The sequence below is a fragment of the Dicentrarchus labrax genome, unplaced genomic scaffold (genome assembly GCF_905237075.1).
Source record: "Dicentrarchus labrax unplaced genomic scaffold, dlabrax2021, whole genome shotgun sequence".
Classification (NCBI taxonomy): Eukaryota; Metazoa; Chordata; class Actinopteri; family Moronidae; genus Dicentrarchus; species Dicentrarchus labrax.
This window is the reverse complement of record NW_026136714.1, coordinates 4,088,876-4,103,435: the sequence shown is the minus strand read 5'-3', so window position 1 is coordinate 4,103,435 and position 14,560 is coordinate 4,088,876. Positions and strand designations below refer to the sequence as shown.

General features: G+C 40.2%; 2 protein-coding genes across 4 annotated transcripts in view; both read left to right on the top strand.

The window, feature by feature from the left end:
* coro1ca (coronin, actin binding protein, 1Ca) overlaps positions 1-5,629 on the top strand; it is a 37,766-nt gene extending 32,137 nt beyond the window's left edge. For all 3 annotated transcript variants that reach the window (XM_051421707.1, XM_051421709.1, XM_051421708.1), the window contains 5 exons: positions 292-396; positions 524-669; positions 910-967; positions 1,127-1,369; positions 2,597-5,629. In XM_051421707.1, the coding sequence (XP_051277667.1) occupies positions 292-396; positions 524-669; positions 910-967; positions 1,127-1,369; positions 2,597-2,716 (672 nt within the window). In that variant the 3' untranslated portion in view covers positions 2,717-5,629. The remainder of the gene's footprint in view (positions 1-291; positions 397-523; positions 670-909; positions 968-1,126; positions 1,370-2,596) is intronic.
* Positions 5,630-7,948: 2,319 nt separating this feature from the next.
* Positions 7,949-13,940, top strand: tmem119a (transmembrane protein 119a). The gene is made up of 2 exons (XM_051421748.1): positions 7,949-8,299; positions 10,615-13,940. The coding sequence occupies exon 2, from the start codon at positions 10,626-10,628 to the stop codon at positions 11,373-11,375; it is 750 nt and encodes a 249-aa protein (XP_051277708.1). The 5' UTR covers positions 7,949-8,299; positions 10,615-10,625; the 3' UTR covers positions 11,376-13,940.
* Positions 13,941-14,560: the final 620 nt, after the last annotated feature.

The window sequence follows — 14,560 nt, the reverse complement described above, 5'->3', positions numbered from 1 at the left end:
GTTGCAATGTGAAATTAATGTGAAATAAAGAACTTACAATACTTGATTTCCACCAGAGAATATAGATTGTTCAGAGAGCAAGCTATTCATTAAAGTCAACTGTATAAATTAATCTTTATTACTTTGGAATATGCTGCAGTATTCATGGTTATTAAAAGTTCAACCATCTTTGCAGACAACCTCTTCTTCCTGTTTTCTGAAGGCCATTACCTTTTTATAGTCCGTATTTTTCTCTGTGTAATCTCTCCAACACAACTTTGATTTATCATTCTGCTTTTTTTGTGTCTCCAGTCAAACATGGACGAGCCGATGACTGTTAATGAGATGGACACCAGCAACGGAGTGCTCCTGCCCTTCTATGACCCAGACACCAATGTTGTTTACCTCTGTGGGAAGGCAAGTTCTCTTTTTTTAAGCACCCCAATAGTCAAATAAAGTATCATTACAACTGCACTGTAAGTGTAAATTAGATTTCCACAAAGCTGAATACAGAAATAAAACATTGCCTTTTATTTCTTGACAGGGTGACAGCAGCATCCGTTACTTTGAAATCACAGATGAGGCTCCATATGTTCACTTCCTCAGCACTTTCGCCACCAAGGAGCCCCAGAGGGGCATGGGCTACATGCCCAAGAGGGGCCTCGATGTCAACAAGTGCGAAATTGCGAGGTAAGCTAAGCCGGATGGCTAATCATCGTCTCTGGCACCAGAATGAGTTTGGAGTTTTGATTTCAGTCAACCAGATATAATGTGGAAATCCTAGCTTCGCCACTAGGAGGCAGAATATAACCATGATATGATCACTAATCTGTTTTAGGATGTTTCTCTTGCTGTTGTTATAATAATAATATAATAATATAATATAATAATGCACTGAATTGTGTAATAATTGAATTTGCATGTTGCCAGGTTCTATAAACTGCACGAAAGGAAGTGTGAGCCTATCGTGATGACTGTACCTAGAAAGGTGAGTCCTCATCCTAAGTGACCACTTTGCACGCAGTTACTAGACCTCCAGTCTGTTTGTTGAATCCCTGGCAGCCCGGTGAAGCCTCGTGTTTATAATGTGTCTGTGTATAGATAGAGTTTTCCTCACAGCTTGTCACTCTTTCCTCCCCCCTTTCAGTCGGACCTGTTCCAGGATGACTTGTACCCAGACACTGCTGGACCCGACCCTGCCCTGGAGGCTGAGGACTGGTTTGACGGCAAGAATGGGGACCCCATCTCCATCTCCCTCAAGAACGGCTACGTCCCGGGCAAGAACCGCGAGTTCAAGGTGGTCAAAAAGAACATTTTGGACAGCAAGGTCACCAAGAACTCAGAGAACTCAAGCCCTGCCAACAAGTCTGCCTCCCCAACTCCATCGATTGTGAGTATTTGATTATTTTCTGATAAATGTAGGCCACTCACTGTTTTTACAGCTGGGCAGGATACAGTGGATTTTCTTCTAAATTAAGGTTATTTGTCATTTCCAAAAATCAGATTTTAGTTCCCTTTGTGCTACAAAACAACAATAATTTACAGTAAAATGTATTCATAAGTCATAAAAAGATAAGAATTTATTCATAAGAATGAAAGAGAGCTCTGATACACAAAATTGAATTAAATGTAAAAAAAATAAAATAAAAACCAAAATACAACAGTAAGAGCAGAATGGAAGCAATAAAAATAAAATAAATAGAACAAAGTAAAAGTAATTAAAGTTTTATTAGTTTTATCCGACTAACATATTCAGTTTAGACTACAGATATTCAGTTTACTATTACATAAAAGAAACATCTTTATTCTCAAACGATTAATTAATCAAATAGTTTTTGATTCTTTGTTTTGTTATTGTTGATTGATTAATTGTTTCAGCTCTACACTGTATGATATTGGGAAGTGATGTTTTATATAAACACTGTAGCCTTTATTTAGATGAAGAATTGTCTAAGAGCAAGTTTTGTGTACCACAGTTCCCCACCCAAAAAAACCCCTCATGTGATAAGGATGATGGAATAAACAATATATTTCAAAGCCTTACCACCCATCATCAAACATCAGAGTCTGTCCTCCTGACTACCACCTCCGTCTCCGTCATTAATGCCCCTCGCTGCTGGCTTTGTAGCCGCCTCTCTGGGGCTCCCAGTGTCAAGCAGACAAATTGTATATGTTCGAAGCAGGGCAGATTGCTGGCTGTCTTCCTGAGGTGGTTTGTAGATGATGTTCAACCCACTCTCTGACCCACAAACTGAGGGGTCTGCTGCTGCTCTGGGCGCCTGTTGCTGGGCGTCCTGCCGCACCTCACCCACAACACAGCCACCCGCCTGGGACCCAGCCCATGTGTGTCTCTGCAGTTCTGCTCTGTAATCACAGGCCCACTGGGCTCCAGTGCTGGCGAAACATGTTAACCCCCAGAGTACCAGACCCTGCCACCTGGCATACGGTCTAGCACTGTAGGTAGCGGCTTTAAGACGGGAAGTGTCTCAAATCTCACTGTTGTGCTTCACATGTGTCTGTAGCTGTGTGTTTGTTTCACAGCGAGGGGCGGTTGTAGCTGCATTGTGGGTAGAAAAACATACCAGAAAGTCTCACTCGTCTCTCGTCTCTCCCACAGAAATCTGAAGCCAAGCTGGAGGAGATCTTGAAAGAAATCAAATCCCTCAAGGACCTCGTCAGCAGTCAGGAGAAGCGAATCATCAAACTTGAAGAGCAAATGTCCAAAATTGCCATTTAGGGACCCTTTACCCAACCCGCTACAATTCAGGACGTTCCATTGGCTAGGGGGTGGGCGGGACCAGTCACTGCCTATCTCAATGACAGTGTTTCGTCTGAGGCCTGCCTAGCAACGATCCCTAGCAACATTCCAGATGAACTTTTTCTTAGCCAGCCCCCGACCCTCACTTTAACACAGGTGGAATAAGGACGTGTGGCAAATTTAGCAGAAAAATACTCTCGCTTTTTTGGTGACAAAGGACTCTTTTTTTCCTTTTATTGTGTGGCAGTCATTTTTTTATTTTGTCTACTTGGATTTAAAAAAAAAAAAAAAAAAAAAGGTCTTGCATATTCCTTTTGCATTTTAGAAATATGACCAAGAAAAATTCCAGTTTGTCATTGCATACCCAAATATTTTTTTAAGTAGATATCAGTGTTTCACGTTACCGTACCCCAAAATTATAATGTTGCCAAATTTTTTTGAAATTTTGTTTACACCTCCTTGACAGTATTTGTTTCTCTCTCTTTGTGGTAAGATTCAAACCAAATGCAAACAGGGAAAGCTCAGTGCAGTAGACTGGTTATGTAAGGAGAAGGAGATTCAAATCAATAATATACTATGAGATTAAACTAATTAGATTGACAGCCCAAACTCTGAAATTAGGAGGAAATTCATTCACATTTATCTGCCACTGTCTACACCGAGCACACAGACGTCACGTAAAAACAGCAAGTCTGACTGTCTGTTGAAGCTGCACAAATGAACACCTGCTTTTTTCGACCATTTCCTCTCATTCCCCGCTACTTCCCGTCGTTCCCGACTGTGGACAATAGTCCATGTAAACGTGCATTCCTTTCTATCTTGCTTCATTAATACGCACTGTGTGCTTATTGGAGAAAAATGACAAAACACATTCCACAAATCTCATCTGCAGTTCTTCAGGCGCGGGGGGGGGTGGGGATCGGGAGGGTAGAAAAAAAGAAACGCTTCTCTAAAGTTCCTCTTTCTGTAAACACTCTACTGTAGTGACTCAGTTACACTGGTTGGTTGTTATTGTGACATTCATGCGCTGCCCATGGAAAGACCAACTGTGGATTTTCAACCTCAGCTCTGCTATGTTTTTGTGAGAGGTTCAGTCACCGAGCCTCTGTGTTAGATATCCACGGGAGCTTTTCCTTTTTTGCTCAAGTGCAGTCAAGTGTAGTGGGATTATTTCTTGTCATGGTTCCTTTTGCATTGTACGCCATCTCAGATCTGTGTTTTCTGTACAGACGAAACAGGAATGGATTATAAAAAGAAAAACAACAAAAAAAGGTGACACCAAGTAATCACACGTTGACTTGACTATTTAAAACCATCTGGTGATACAACTGGAGATTGCTACAGAAACTGTTTATGATAGACCTTAAAGGCCTAGATTGTGTGTGTGAATATGTGCCTCATGTCTTTGGTCTTTTGGGTACCTGTCACTATGGATATTCCTGCTTTGTTTCTTATTGGGGTGGGGGGGTGGGGTTGGGTTACGAAATGGACTCACAGTAGAACGTCCAAGACTTGCCTCTAACTTGGATGAATTGAATAGTTGGGTTATTGCTTCACTGTTAATTTTAGCCTGTTTCTTGTTCCAGCTGTGCTTATATCCCTCTTAGCACTTCCACTTGTTGGTTGTTTCTTTTTTTTTTTTTTTTTTTTTAAGGTTGTTTCTCAGATGCCCCCTTATTCAGTATAGTTATTACAAGATCAAGGAACCATTGAGTCGTCCGGTGTGAGCTGCTTTGATCAGACAGCTACGATTTAATTAAATAAAAATAAAACTTAAAAAAAGCTCTTCCTGATGTTTTAGATTTGTTTCCCAGTGGGAAGCTGAGACGGGTAATGGTTCAGTCTGTTGTTTGCCTTCAAATATTTGTTACCACTGTAAAGACCTGAAAGTGCCATAGAGGTGACCACGGAAGTGTTTGTAGGGGGATTGTTGTGTGAGTAGATTTGTGTAGTAAGTGGAAGAGCTGATAGGTACCCGGATTTAAAACCACTTTGAGGTGCTATACTTAGTGCAAACGCTATATTCAAAGGACCCTGTTCCTAAAGTACTGTATGCAGCCCCCCCCTTGGATAACACCACAAAAAAACCTGTCAATTCATCCCACAATACATGAAGGAACAGGAAGCATTACAGCTCACAGGTGTGGGGAGGGGGGGTCTGTTCGAAGCATTGTGCCCCTGACTTTTTGACGCTTTTCACCTCGGTACGGGTATTCAAAAGATCTCCAAAAAAAACGATGTCAAACCGAGAAGCTGTCGGCGCGGCCTTTTTTGAGTCATCGATGCTTTAAGACGCCATTCGAGCAGCGACGTCGTAGAATATTAGCGACAGGAAAATGTCCAGAGTGCGACAGAAATGTTTGTCTGACACAGATTACACTGCCCTATCTTGTATATCAGACTGCCACTCTATGGATTCTGTGTAGCACTGTTGGCGTGAGAGCTAGCTGTTGAGGAGTAGTAGTGAATAGCGATCCAAAGGGACACTGTAGGTTGGAGAAATGTGCAGTTGAAAGATAGATGTATGTTTGTAATTAAGGTCTAGAAAAATGAGTGAAAGCTGTGTAAATAACATGACCATATTTTCTGTATTTTTCTTTTCTTTTCCTTTTTTTCGTTCTGTGGTCGTGCTGAAGAGGGTATTTGTATGGGAGGTGGGTTTTAAATGTTTCCCCTTGTCTGTGTTCCCTGCACCTTGCCATAATGCATCATGAGAAAAAGCAGAACCTCTGTTACATTGGAGGTCGTATGAATATCGAGGAAGAAAATCAGACGATAACGAACCAGGATGAAGCCTCATGTGGAGGTCTGCTCAGCATTTTTGTTCATTATTCTTGCTTCAAGTATCAAACATTGATTATAAGAAAAATTAATAAAGAATTTTTAAAATGGGCTCATTGTACAGTTTTGAATTGGCAAACGTGCTGATGTAACTTCTTCATTACTGTTGACTGTTTGTTTTTTTTTATCAGATATTAAACAGGAGTTTATTTGTTGGGAGACTAATTTCAGCTGCAGATCAATACACTCTTGGTGCTCTAGTGAGTGTTTACAGCAGCAAGTCAGTGTATGTGAGAGGGACTCAAAATAAACTACAGTTCCCATTTTCATCATAAGGAAGGAACGTGTCAGAACAACAGCTTTAACTCATTTCTTTAGGACAACTATGGAGTTTTAAGGATTTCAAGGGGTGTAAGAAAACTTTAAAACTATACACAACAGGCCTATATCTCAGCATTTTGTTTAATTCTGTGGAGAGAACTAAATGAAGTTGTTTGCTTTGATAAAATGTGTGATTGTTATTAAATTAAAAATACTCAGTACAGACACAGAATTGTATAAAAAGTTCCTGAAACCATCAAAAAACTCACCACTGACGTAATATCTACAGGAAATAATCTGCTCAAAATGCATCCAAACCGCTCGTTTTACACAAACTTCCCGCAGTGATTGTGTTCATTCTCCAGTTTATCAGTTCTTTACAGTTATTATCCATAAAATATGTCACGTAGTCTTCAGGAGAAAGGTTGGGAACCACTGCTCTACAGGCTCTGGTCACATGGAAAATACTTGCTTTTGTTTTCATGGTATTTGTTGACAACAAGATAAATATATTAGCAACCATATCATGTGAATATATGATCTGTATTTTAAGAAACTAAACATGTATTTTATTGTTTTAACCATCTTGTACTGAGCGACCCCAACTGTTTACATCATCTGATGGCATATCAAAAATCAAGGTATGGGCAACCTTATGTTGATTTAAAACAATTCACCATGCAGGGTTCACAATATAGTTTTATAATAGTTTATAATAGTAATAGTTATATAATTATTTTTAATTATTTCTCAAACATTTATTTTCTCTTTATTTCTGAGGCATGTTTCTTTGTGCCTTGATACCAAAATTTAACTGTTTCACTATATATCTTTACATTCCTCATCTAATCTGTCTAATGCTGCAGTGAAACAACTGAACAGGTATAAAACAGTGAATGGAGTGTGGAGTCAGGGGCGTAACTGGAGAAATATTCATTGTTCATATGTTGATTTTATCACAAACAATCACATATGTCAATATTTGCTTGGAAAAGCCCCAAAATTAATATATTCTACCTCAAAAACATTGACATGACATTATTGTGGCACATTAGTAAAGCATTGACTAGAAATATGTAAAGCTGGCATCAGACGTGTAGGGGTGGCCGCTGCCCCTGTGTACAGTTGCCTGAATTTAAGCCAAAATTAAAATTAAATGAATTGTTTTCTGTAGTTTGCAGAACACAGACAATACACAGTATAAATGTGAGCAGACATGTTACTTTGAACATGATCTATTACAGTCTATTGTGTTCGAGCCACTAAAAATAACTAAACACACTATTTCAGTACTTTATAACACTCAATGACAAGTCTCTGTTACAGCATGAATCAGAAACACAGAACTATTTTAAGGCAAACACACACAGAAATAATCCCTGGATCACTGGAAAGATTGCTACCTTGTTCACACTTCAGCTCTCAGTCTGAGCAGCTTTAATATCAACACCTCACACCGGCTGTCAAAACAACTGAATGAGAGCAGAAAGGAGGATTGAGCAGCCCTTAAACAGCCGTCCCCGCATATTTAGAGACGTATCCAGAGATAAGTGCCCGTAAAAGACCATGAAGTTTATATGTTCGCTCTGTACATGTGTTTCTCGGGATGAAAGGGGTGCTTTCTCTCTGCGCTGGTCTTGTATGCCCTGTGGAGACAGGCTGTAATCAACGGGGACTTAATTAGAGAGGACTCAGTGGGAGGCAGAGGAGTCTTGGGACTCGCCCCGCCAAGTACAGAAATACCCATTTCCCTAAAACATGGGACTGATGTACCAACTGCAGTGCCTTTGCACTGAGTTTTGAAGCAGAACGTCCTGCTTTGAATAAATCAGCACGCATTGTGGTATATATTACACTTTAATACAAAATGAAGACCCACTCTAGAAACAGTGTTATTATAGTATTACTCCGTGTCTCTATGTACAGAATCAGGGCCTTTAAAGCCTTTATTTTCATTAATTATATCAATTGAATGTAAATTTGTCCTCTGTATTCGACCAGTCACACACTGTAGGAGCAGCGGGTGATCAGAGACAAACTTTGGGTTCAGTTTTGCTCAAGGACACTTTAACACATGGACAGAGGGGAGCCAGGGAATCAAACCACCAACCCTTGCAGTTCGTAGGCGACCTGCTCTACCTACTGAGCCACAGACGCCCTTTTATAATATCAGAATAAAATGTACAGTAAAAAAAATGGTTAAGTGCAGGAGGATGAAAACTGGGAGGTTGAGAAAGAGGGAGGAGAAGCTGAAAATAGAGGGATGGATCATCATTTTGCAGCAAAGAGACCTTTTAGAGCTCAAGGAGGGAGAAAAAACAGTAGGTCTAACAGAGTAGGGAGGGCGGATGCTCGGAAACCCTCTTTCACTCTTACTTTCCTCTCATCACTTTATTTCCTTCTCTGTCTTCTGCACCGCGCTGTGCTGTTCAGAAGAGAAACCCCAGGATAACTTATTCTGTAAGTATGTATTTATATTTGTCGTGAATTTAAAATGGCTGTTATCAACAAAAGTGTAACTGCAGTCTGTGTGTCCGAGCAAAGGTTAAAATGTTATGATCCATTTGGTAAATTCTCGTTATTTAACATGCAGTGGTGAGATGTAACTACGTGCTGTACGTGCAGTATGATTGTTGTACTTTACACAAGTATTTCCATTTTATACTACTTTATACTTCTACTTTGCTTATTTTTTGATGGCTATGGTTACTTTACAAATTAAGATTTGTCATACAAAATGTGTGATCAGTTTATAAAATATGTTGCATTGATACAGATTAAACACCAAACCAGTATAATGTAGTTGAAATTAGCTCCACAACTGTTAAAATAATCAAATAATGATATATAACAATGTAATTCTGCATGACGAATACTTTTACTTTGATACTTTAAGTACATTTTGCTAATAATTAAGATTTATAATACAGGGCTTTTACTTGTAGTGGAATATTCTTACATGGTTTTACTTTAGTAAAAGTGTAGACATCGATAATGTTTTATGTAAGAATATGATTTGAGATGGTCTGATCTCTTCCAGTGGCTCCATCTTTGCAAATTTGTGTTGTCTGGCCAAGTATTGTTAAAACTTTCTTACCTTTATTTTTAGTTTTATGGTCGAGACTTTTCTAAAACTACTACGTATGTCAGACTGAATTTTTAGTTTTATGTCTAATAAATGACATCCAAGACGCCTAGGACTTTTATTCTGGGGTTTAAATACTTACATATCAAATACTTTCAAACAGTGTGGTGAGAACTTTTTGTAAATTTTAAGAAACTCAGGGAAAAAGAGGAGTTTGAGACATTAAGTTCTCCAATGTCATAAAATGGATTAATTACATATGTGGTGTCTGGTGGCCTTCAGTTGACGGTAATGTGGACCCTCCAGTGAAATACAGGAAATACAATCATGGCTGTAATTATGCGGACTCAGGGGGCAGCGGCGTCCTATAGCTGTACATACAAGGATGAAGACCCAGCCTACCATCTGGTCCAGCAGAGCACATACTGTATGTCTGACCACACAGGGAGGGAGGTGGTGGTGGGGGGGTTCACACTGTACAGTGTAAATCAGAGCAGGTTCACTATAGCATGATGCTGATTAGAAGCTTGTCTTCACAGCTTAGCGCCGTGTAATTACACACTGTAAAGAGTTAAACAGGCTTTAAATGGTAACAGACTGAGTTCCACTGGTGGCAGTTTTCTTTGTTAAAGATTGACCTTACTTTAAAAAGGATGGAGGGAGAATAATGGAAGAATAGTAATATTGGGTTGGGAAGTTTATTCAGTCCGTTGCACTTTTTCTGTAAATGCAGGTTTTCCCTGGAAGCAGAAATATCTTCATCAGGTCTGTGCTGCTGTGGCCTGGTGTACAGCAGCTGCTGCCCAGTGTAAATATAGAGGCCACAGCCGCAGGTCTCCCACGCCTCTGGGCTCCCTGTGGAATAAGCTTCCTCCTGGCTTTGGTGTGGTGGATGGGTGGCCTCCCTCTACTTTACAAATTATAAGGCCTCCAGCGCCAAACTCGCTGTCTCCACCCCAAATAAGTAATGGCTACTCTGCTGCCTGCTAAAATAGATCTGGTGCAAGATGAGGAACGGCAGAAAACCTAGAAAAACCTGAGTCGAGATGGATGCTGAAGTTACATTTCAGATTTAGAGAGTTGTTTTACTTTTTCAATATGTGTTTGATCTATAGTTAATGGTTCCCAACTAGATGGTTGGGACCCATCAACAGGTTGAGAGAAAAATCTAAAGGGTCACAAAATTATTTAAAAAGTTTATTTTTCCTGACTTTTCCTAATCTTGAACTCACATACAGTGTGTGACACTGACATTGTGGGGAACGCGTCAGAAGATCAATGCCACTCTCAAGTCTGGGCAGTGAATAGCTGAGAGGCGAGTGGCTTAGCTTAGCACAAAGAATGGAAACAGGGGGAAACAGCTAGCCTGGACCTGTCCAAAGTTAAAATATATACCGACCAGTTCCTCTAACACTGGAGTCCTGTCAACCAGCAAACTCCACCAGGCTGAAGTTGGAGCACATTTCTGTTTGTGTACAGATTAAACAAACTGGATACAATTAGTGTTAATTAAAGAGCTTTAGAGGTGCTTGTAGATGCAGTTTGTTACCTGTGAATAAAGCCAAGCTAGCTGTTTTCAGTGTTTAGGGTAATCACATCCTGGCTCGGGCATCGTGATTAACTTCGAGAAGTGAGACTGGTTTCTTTCTCAAGTGTATTTCTCAATCCAATCCCATTGTTGTTGTTGCAGGAGAAGAGAAGATGAAGTCTCGCTTGGCTTCCCTCGTCACCTGTGTGACCCTGCTCTCACTGTGGTGCAGTGTGTGCCACGCCACTCCTCTGTTCTACAACATATCAATGGACGGCAGCGGTGACGAAGCAGAACTGGAGCTCCTTTTTCCAACCTCTTTCTCCACTCGAGCACCTGCTCACATCACTGCTGCTCCTGGAGCTCCCACCCTCACCAACACCATCACCACCACCATGATCCGCCTGAAGGACTTCGTGCTGACCCGAGTAGTCGATTTCCTGCAGGAGAATCTGCTCATCATCATCGTCGTGACCTCTCTTCTCATCGTCATGGTCTTCATCATCTGCTGTGCCTCTGCCATGAGTCATAAGCGCAAGCTGGAGGCCTACAAACCGCCTCCTAATCCACCCAGGAAGTATGTGGCGGATAAAACCGGCGGTAGCAAGAATTCAAGCGAGCTCCAAGAGAGGCCGTACGCTGTCGACCACGTCAAGAGGGTCCAGACTCAGAGCATGGCCTCCCCCAAGAACCTGCGCATGCCCTCCAAGGCTCTGGTGGGAGAGAGGGGCAGGGACGTCAGGTCATCGCCTCGCCAGGAAGTCAGAAAGGTCAGGGCGGCCGAGGAGGTGGAAAAGCGGAGAGAGGAGCCCAAGCAAAAAGAGCAGGCGAAGCACCGGGAGGAGGTGCAGCAGAGCCCCAGCACCAGCTCCAGCTCCAGTCAGCCAGTCTGCACCTGCCATTTGAAAAAGGCCCACCACTAGGGCACGTTCAAGGCTGATGAGATAAAAACCAGATCAGACAGGTTGGTTATTCTGCACATATATGAGAAAAACAACTTTAAAGGTCCAGTGTGTAACATTAGGAGGCTCTATTGGAAGAAATGGAGCAAAATATTCATAGGTATGTTTTGTTAGTGTATAATTACCCGATTACAGGAATCATTGTTTTTGTTACCTTAGAATGAGCCATTTTTATCTACAGATGGTGCAGCGTCCACCATTTCTACTGTAGCCCAGAATGGACAAACCAAACACTGGCTGTAGATAATGCTTCACAGCCCGTTCTCATTCCCAGGTCGTCAAATCCAGACTCAAGTTGGTTGCAATCTGCAACTTCACCGCTAGACGCCACTAAATCTTACACACTGGTCCTTTAAATCCATTGTGATGCAGATCAGAAATAACGTTTTACAACTGCCCGGAAGAAACGTATTAATGAGGGTTAGCCTGACGTGTTATGTAAAGAATCAGAATTTTGAATCAGAAAAACTTTGTCACAAAGCGACGGAAATTTGGCTTTGACGAGGCTCACGCAGGTATAGATAGAGAAAAAAAAACCATGTAGCAGAAATATATGCTGTACATAGCATTAAAAAAATGATTAAGACCTAGATACTGGTTGCATTTATAGTTACAGTTAAAAACCGTCATAGCTTGTTCATCATGTTCATGGCAGTTGGTGTGAATTAGTTTTTGAATATATTTGTTCTGGCTAGGACAGAGAGATTTTATAATGGCGGCTTGATGAGTTGGAATGAGTTGTGGAGGGGTTGAGGGTTGCTTTTTGTCTAACTGCCTTGGCGTAGAGACCTGAGAGTGAGGACTGTCATTGCCTGTTATTTTACTTTAATGCTCGAGGATCCGAGAAAGTTTTGCATTGTCTGTAACAGAAAGGAAGTTGTACCAAGATGTGATATTGAAAGTGAGGGACTGACTCAGTGAGTGTTAAAAAGGTACCAATGAAAAACAGCAGGATGGAAGATATGTGACCAGAAATCAAATATTGTGCTACTGCATAATTTTTTAATTCATACAAAGATTAAAAACACTAACTGGGAGATGTGGAAAACTACGGCTGATCTATTTGAATGCTGCAGCCTTTCAAATTAAAAGTAGCTCAGTGGTCTGTTGTACTTTAGTATTGCGGGGGGGGGGTTAACAAGGATTAGACTGATCATTGTGTAGTTGAAGTTCAGTTTAAACAGTAAGATAAAAGTTTTTCTTACAGATATGGATTTGGTTCAAGAAATTCAAGAAAAGGAATGCGTAGCCTGTAATTTTCCATGCTCTCCAAATAGAAATGAGAAAAATAGTAAGTATTCATGTGATACAGAGATGTGTTCCTCCTTTTGCCTGCTGTACACCATGGCGTCTTTTTAGCAGCTTTGGCTCAACCGGTCTGTCATTTAGAGCAAAAATCTTTGCTGCTGTAAATAAAGCAAAGTGAAGTGCCAGTAAACTTGATTTGATAAGTAACAAAATGTTCTCTTTATATTTACTTTCATATTTACTTTTAATTTTGTTTGCATAATGTTATTTTATGTCATATCATATTGTATTCTACTTAATAAGAACCCTAATTCACACAGTTTTACACCAAAAGCAAAGTGTTATTTCTGGGAGGTTGAACACACACACACACACACACATATATATATATATCTACTATGTGTGTGTCATAACATATTTATTTGGTGGATAAGTTTGATCATCTGCCGTCAGCTGTCGTACGTTAAAAGCAGGCTTTTTTTGGTGTAAAAACTTTGTGAATCAGGGTTTAAGGTTTTTCTAAATAAGTACCAATGTATAAGATAAATTATGGGTTTTGTTTTTAATGTAATAATTTGTAATGAGTCAAAAAACTTGAGTACAGGGACAGAAGTTGGCTGGTTTTGCTCTTGTGATATGTTAAACTTTTAATCAACATGCTGGAAGTCAGTCAGTTTGGGGTGCAGAGAGAAAGTTAGTCTATATAATGACTTTATAGTATATACTAAAGTCTTTACACTAGTTTTTGCATTTATTTGAATGACCAGGATCATAATAGCGTATTTAATAGTTATTAACATTTTACACATATTTATAACTTTTTAGTGGATAAAACACAAGGCAAAACCTCCTTCCTGCCATAAATACCAGTGTACACGTGTAAATCTCAGTAATAAAAAGGAAGTTTAAAAAATGTTATGAACTAATGGTTTTCATTATGCCAGATTTACACATCAGCCCCATCAGCCCCCTGTACTTCCAGCACCCATGGTCCTGGTGGCTAAAGGAGAATGATGATTTGTAAAAACTACCCAACTCACTGTCCCAGTCCTCAAGTTAAAGACTCTGAGCATCTGAACCAAATGTGTGATCACTTCAGTTTGTACAATTTATGGGCCAGAAGTTTGTCATGTTTAAACACTTTACTCCGTTGAACCTCAGATTGTTGTCCTCAGATGTTTCCAGACAGATGCTTCCTCTGTAAGTGACAGTTTTATTGTTTACAAAATGACGATGTTGTTTTGCTTATGTTGAATAAAAAGGTTGTTTCTGTCATTATTGGAGAAGTAGCGAGAAACTGTTTCATGATGAGAGACAAAACTACAACCCCTGAAGAAACCTAAGATTAGAAAAGGCGAGGAAGGTCTAAAAAAGAGGATGCTCCGCTCTACGTGCACATTATGTTCAACTCTGGAATCTGTAATTTAGAAGCTGCGTACATTCGAGAATCTTGGGTCACTATTTTTAAGGTAATTAAAATGTCAGATGTGTGATATCTGCCCTTTGGAGCTGTCTTCTAACTTAACATTTCAAACGTAAACTGTGCACACACAAACACAGTAACTCCATATTTTTAGGACTGGCCTGAGTGAGGCAGTCGGCACCATCACACCCAAACACAGGACGGCGGAAAGGTATTAGAGCCTGGAGATGACGAGACCCCTTTGTCCTTCACTGGCTACTGTACAAGGTTGTTTAAATATTTCAGCAGCAGTAAACCAGATACATACAGAGCCCTTCGCTCCAAAACAAGAGCTCATGTATTGTTTATGCAAATCTTGGAGGCACTGATTTGTTCCAGTGAAGTTAAAACTAAAAATTCTAATAATTTCTCATAATTTGAACGAGCAATGAAATACTGCCCTCGTGTGAACAGAACAAGTATTGATTCATCAGTC

Excerpts from the sequence above, each read along its gene's own strand:
- tmem119a (XM_051421748.1), top strand. The coding sequence starts at position 10,626 with ATGAAGTCTCGCTTGGCTTCCCTCGTCACCTGTGTGACCCTGCTCTCA.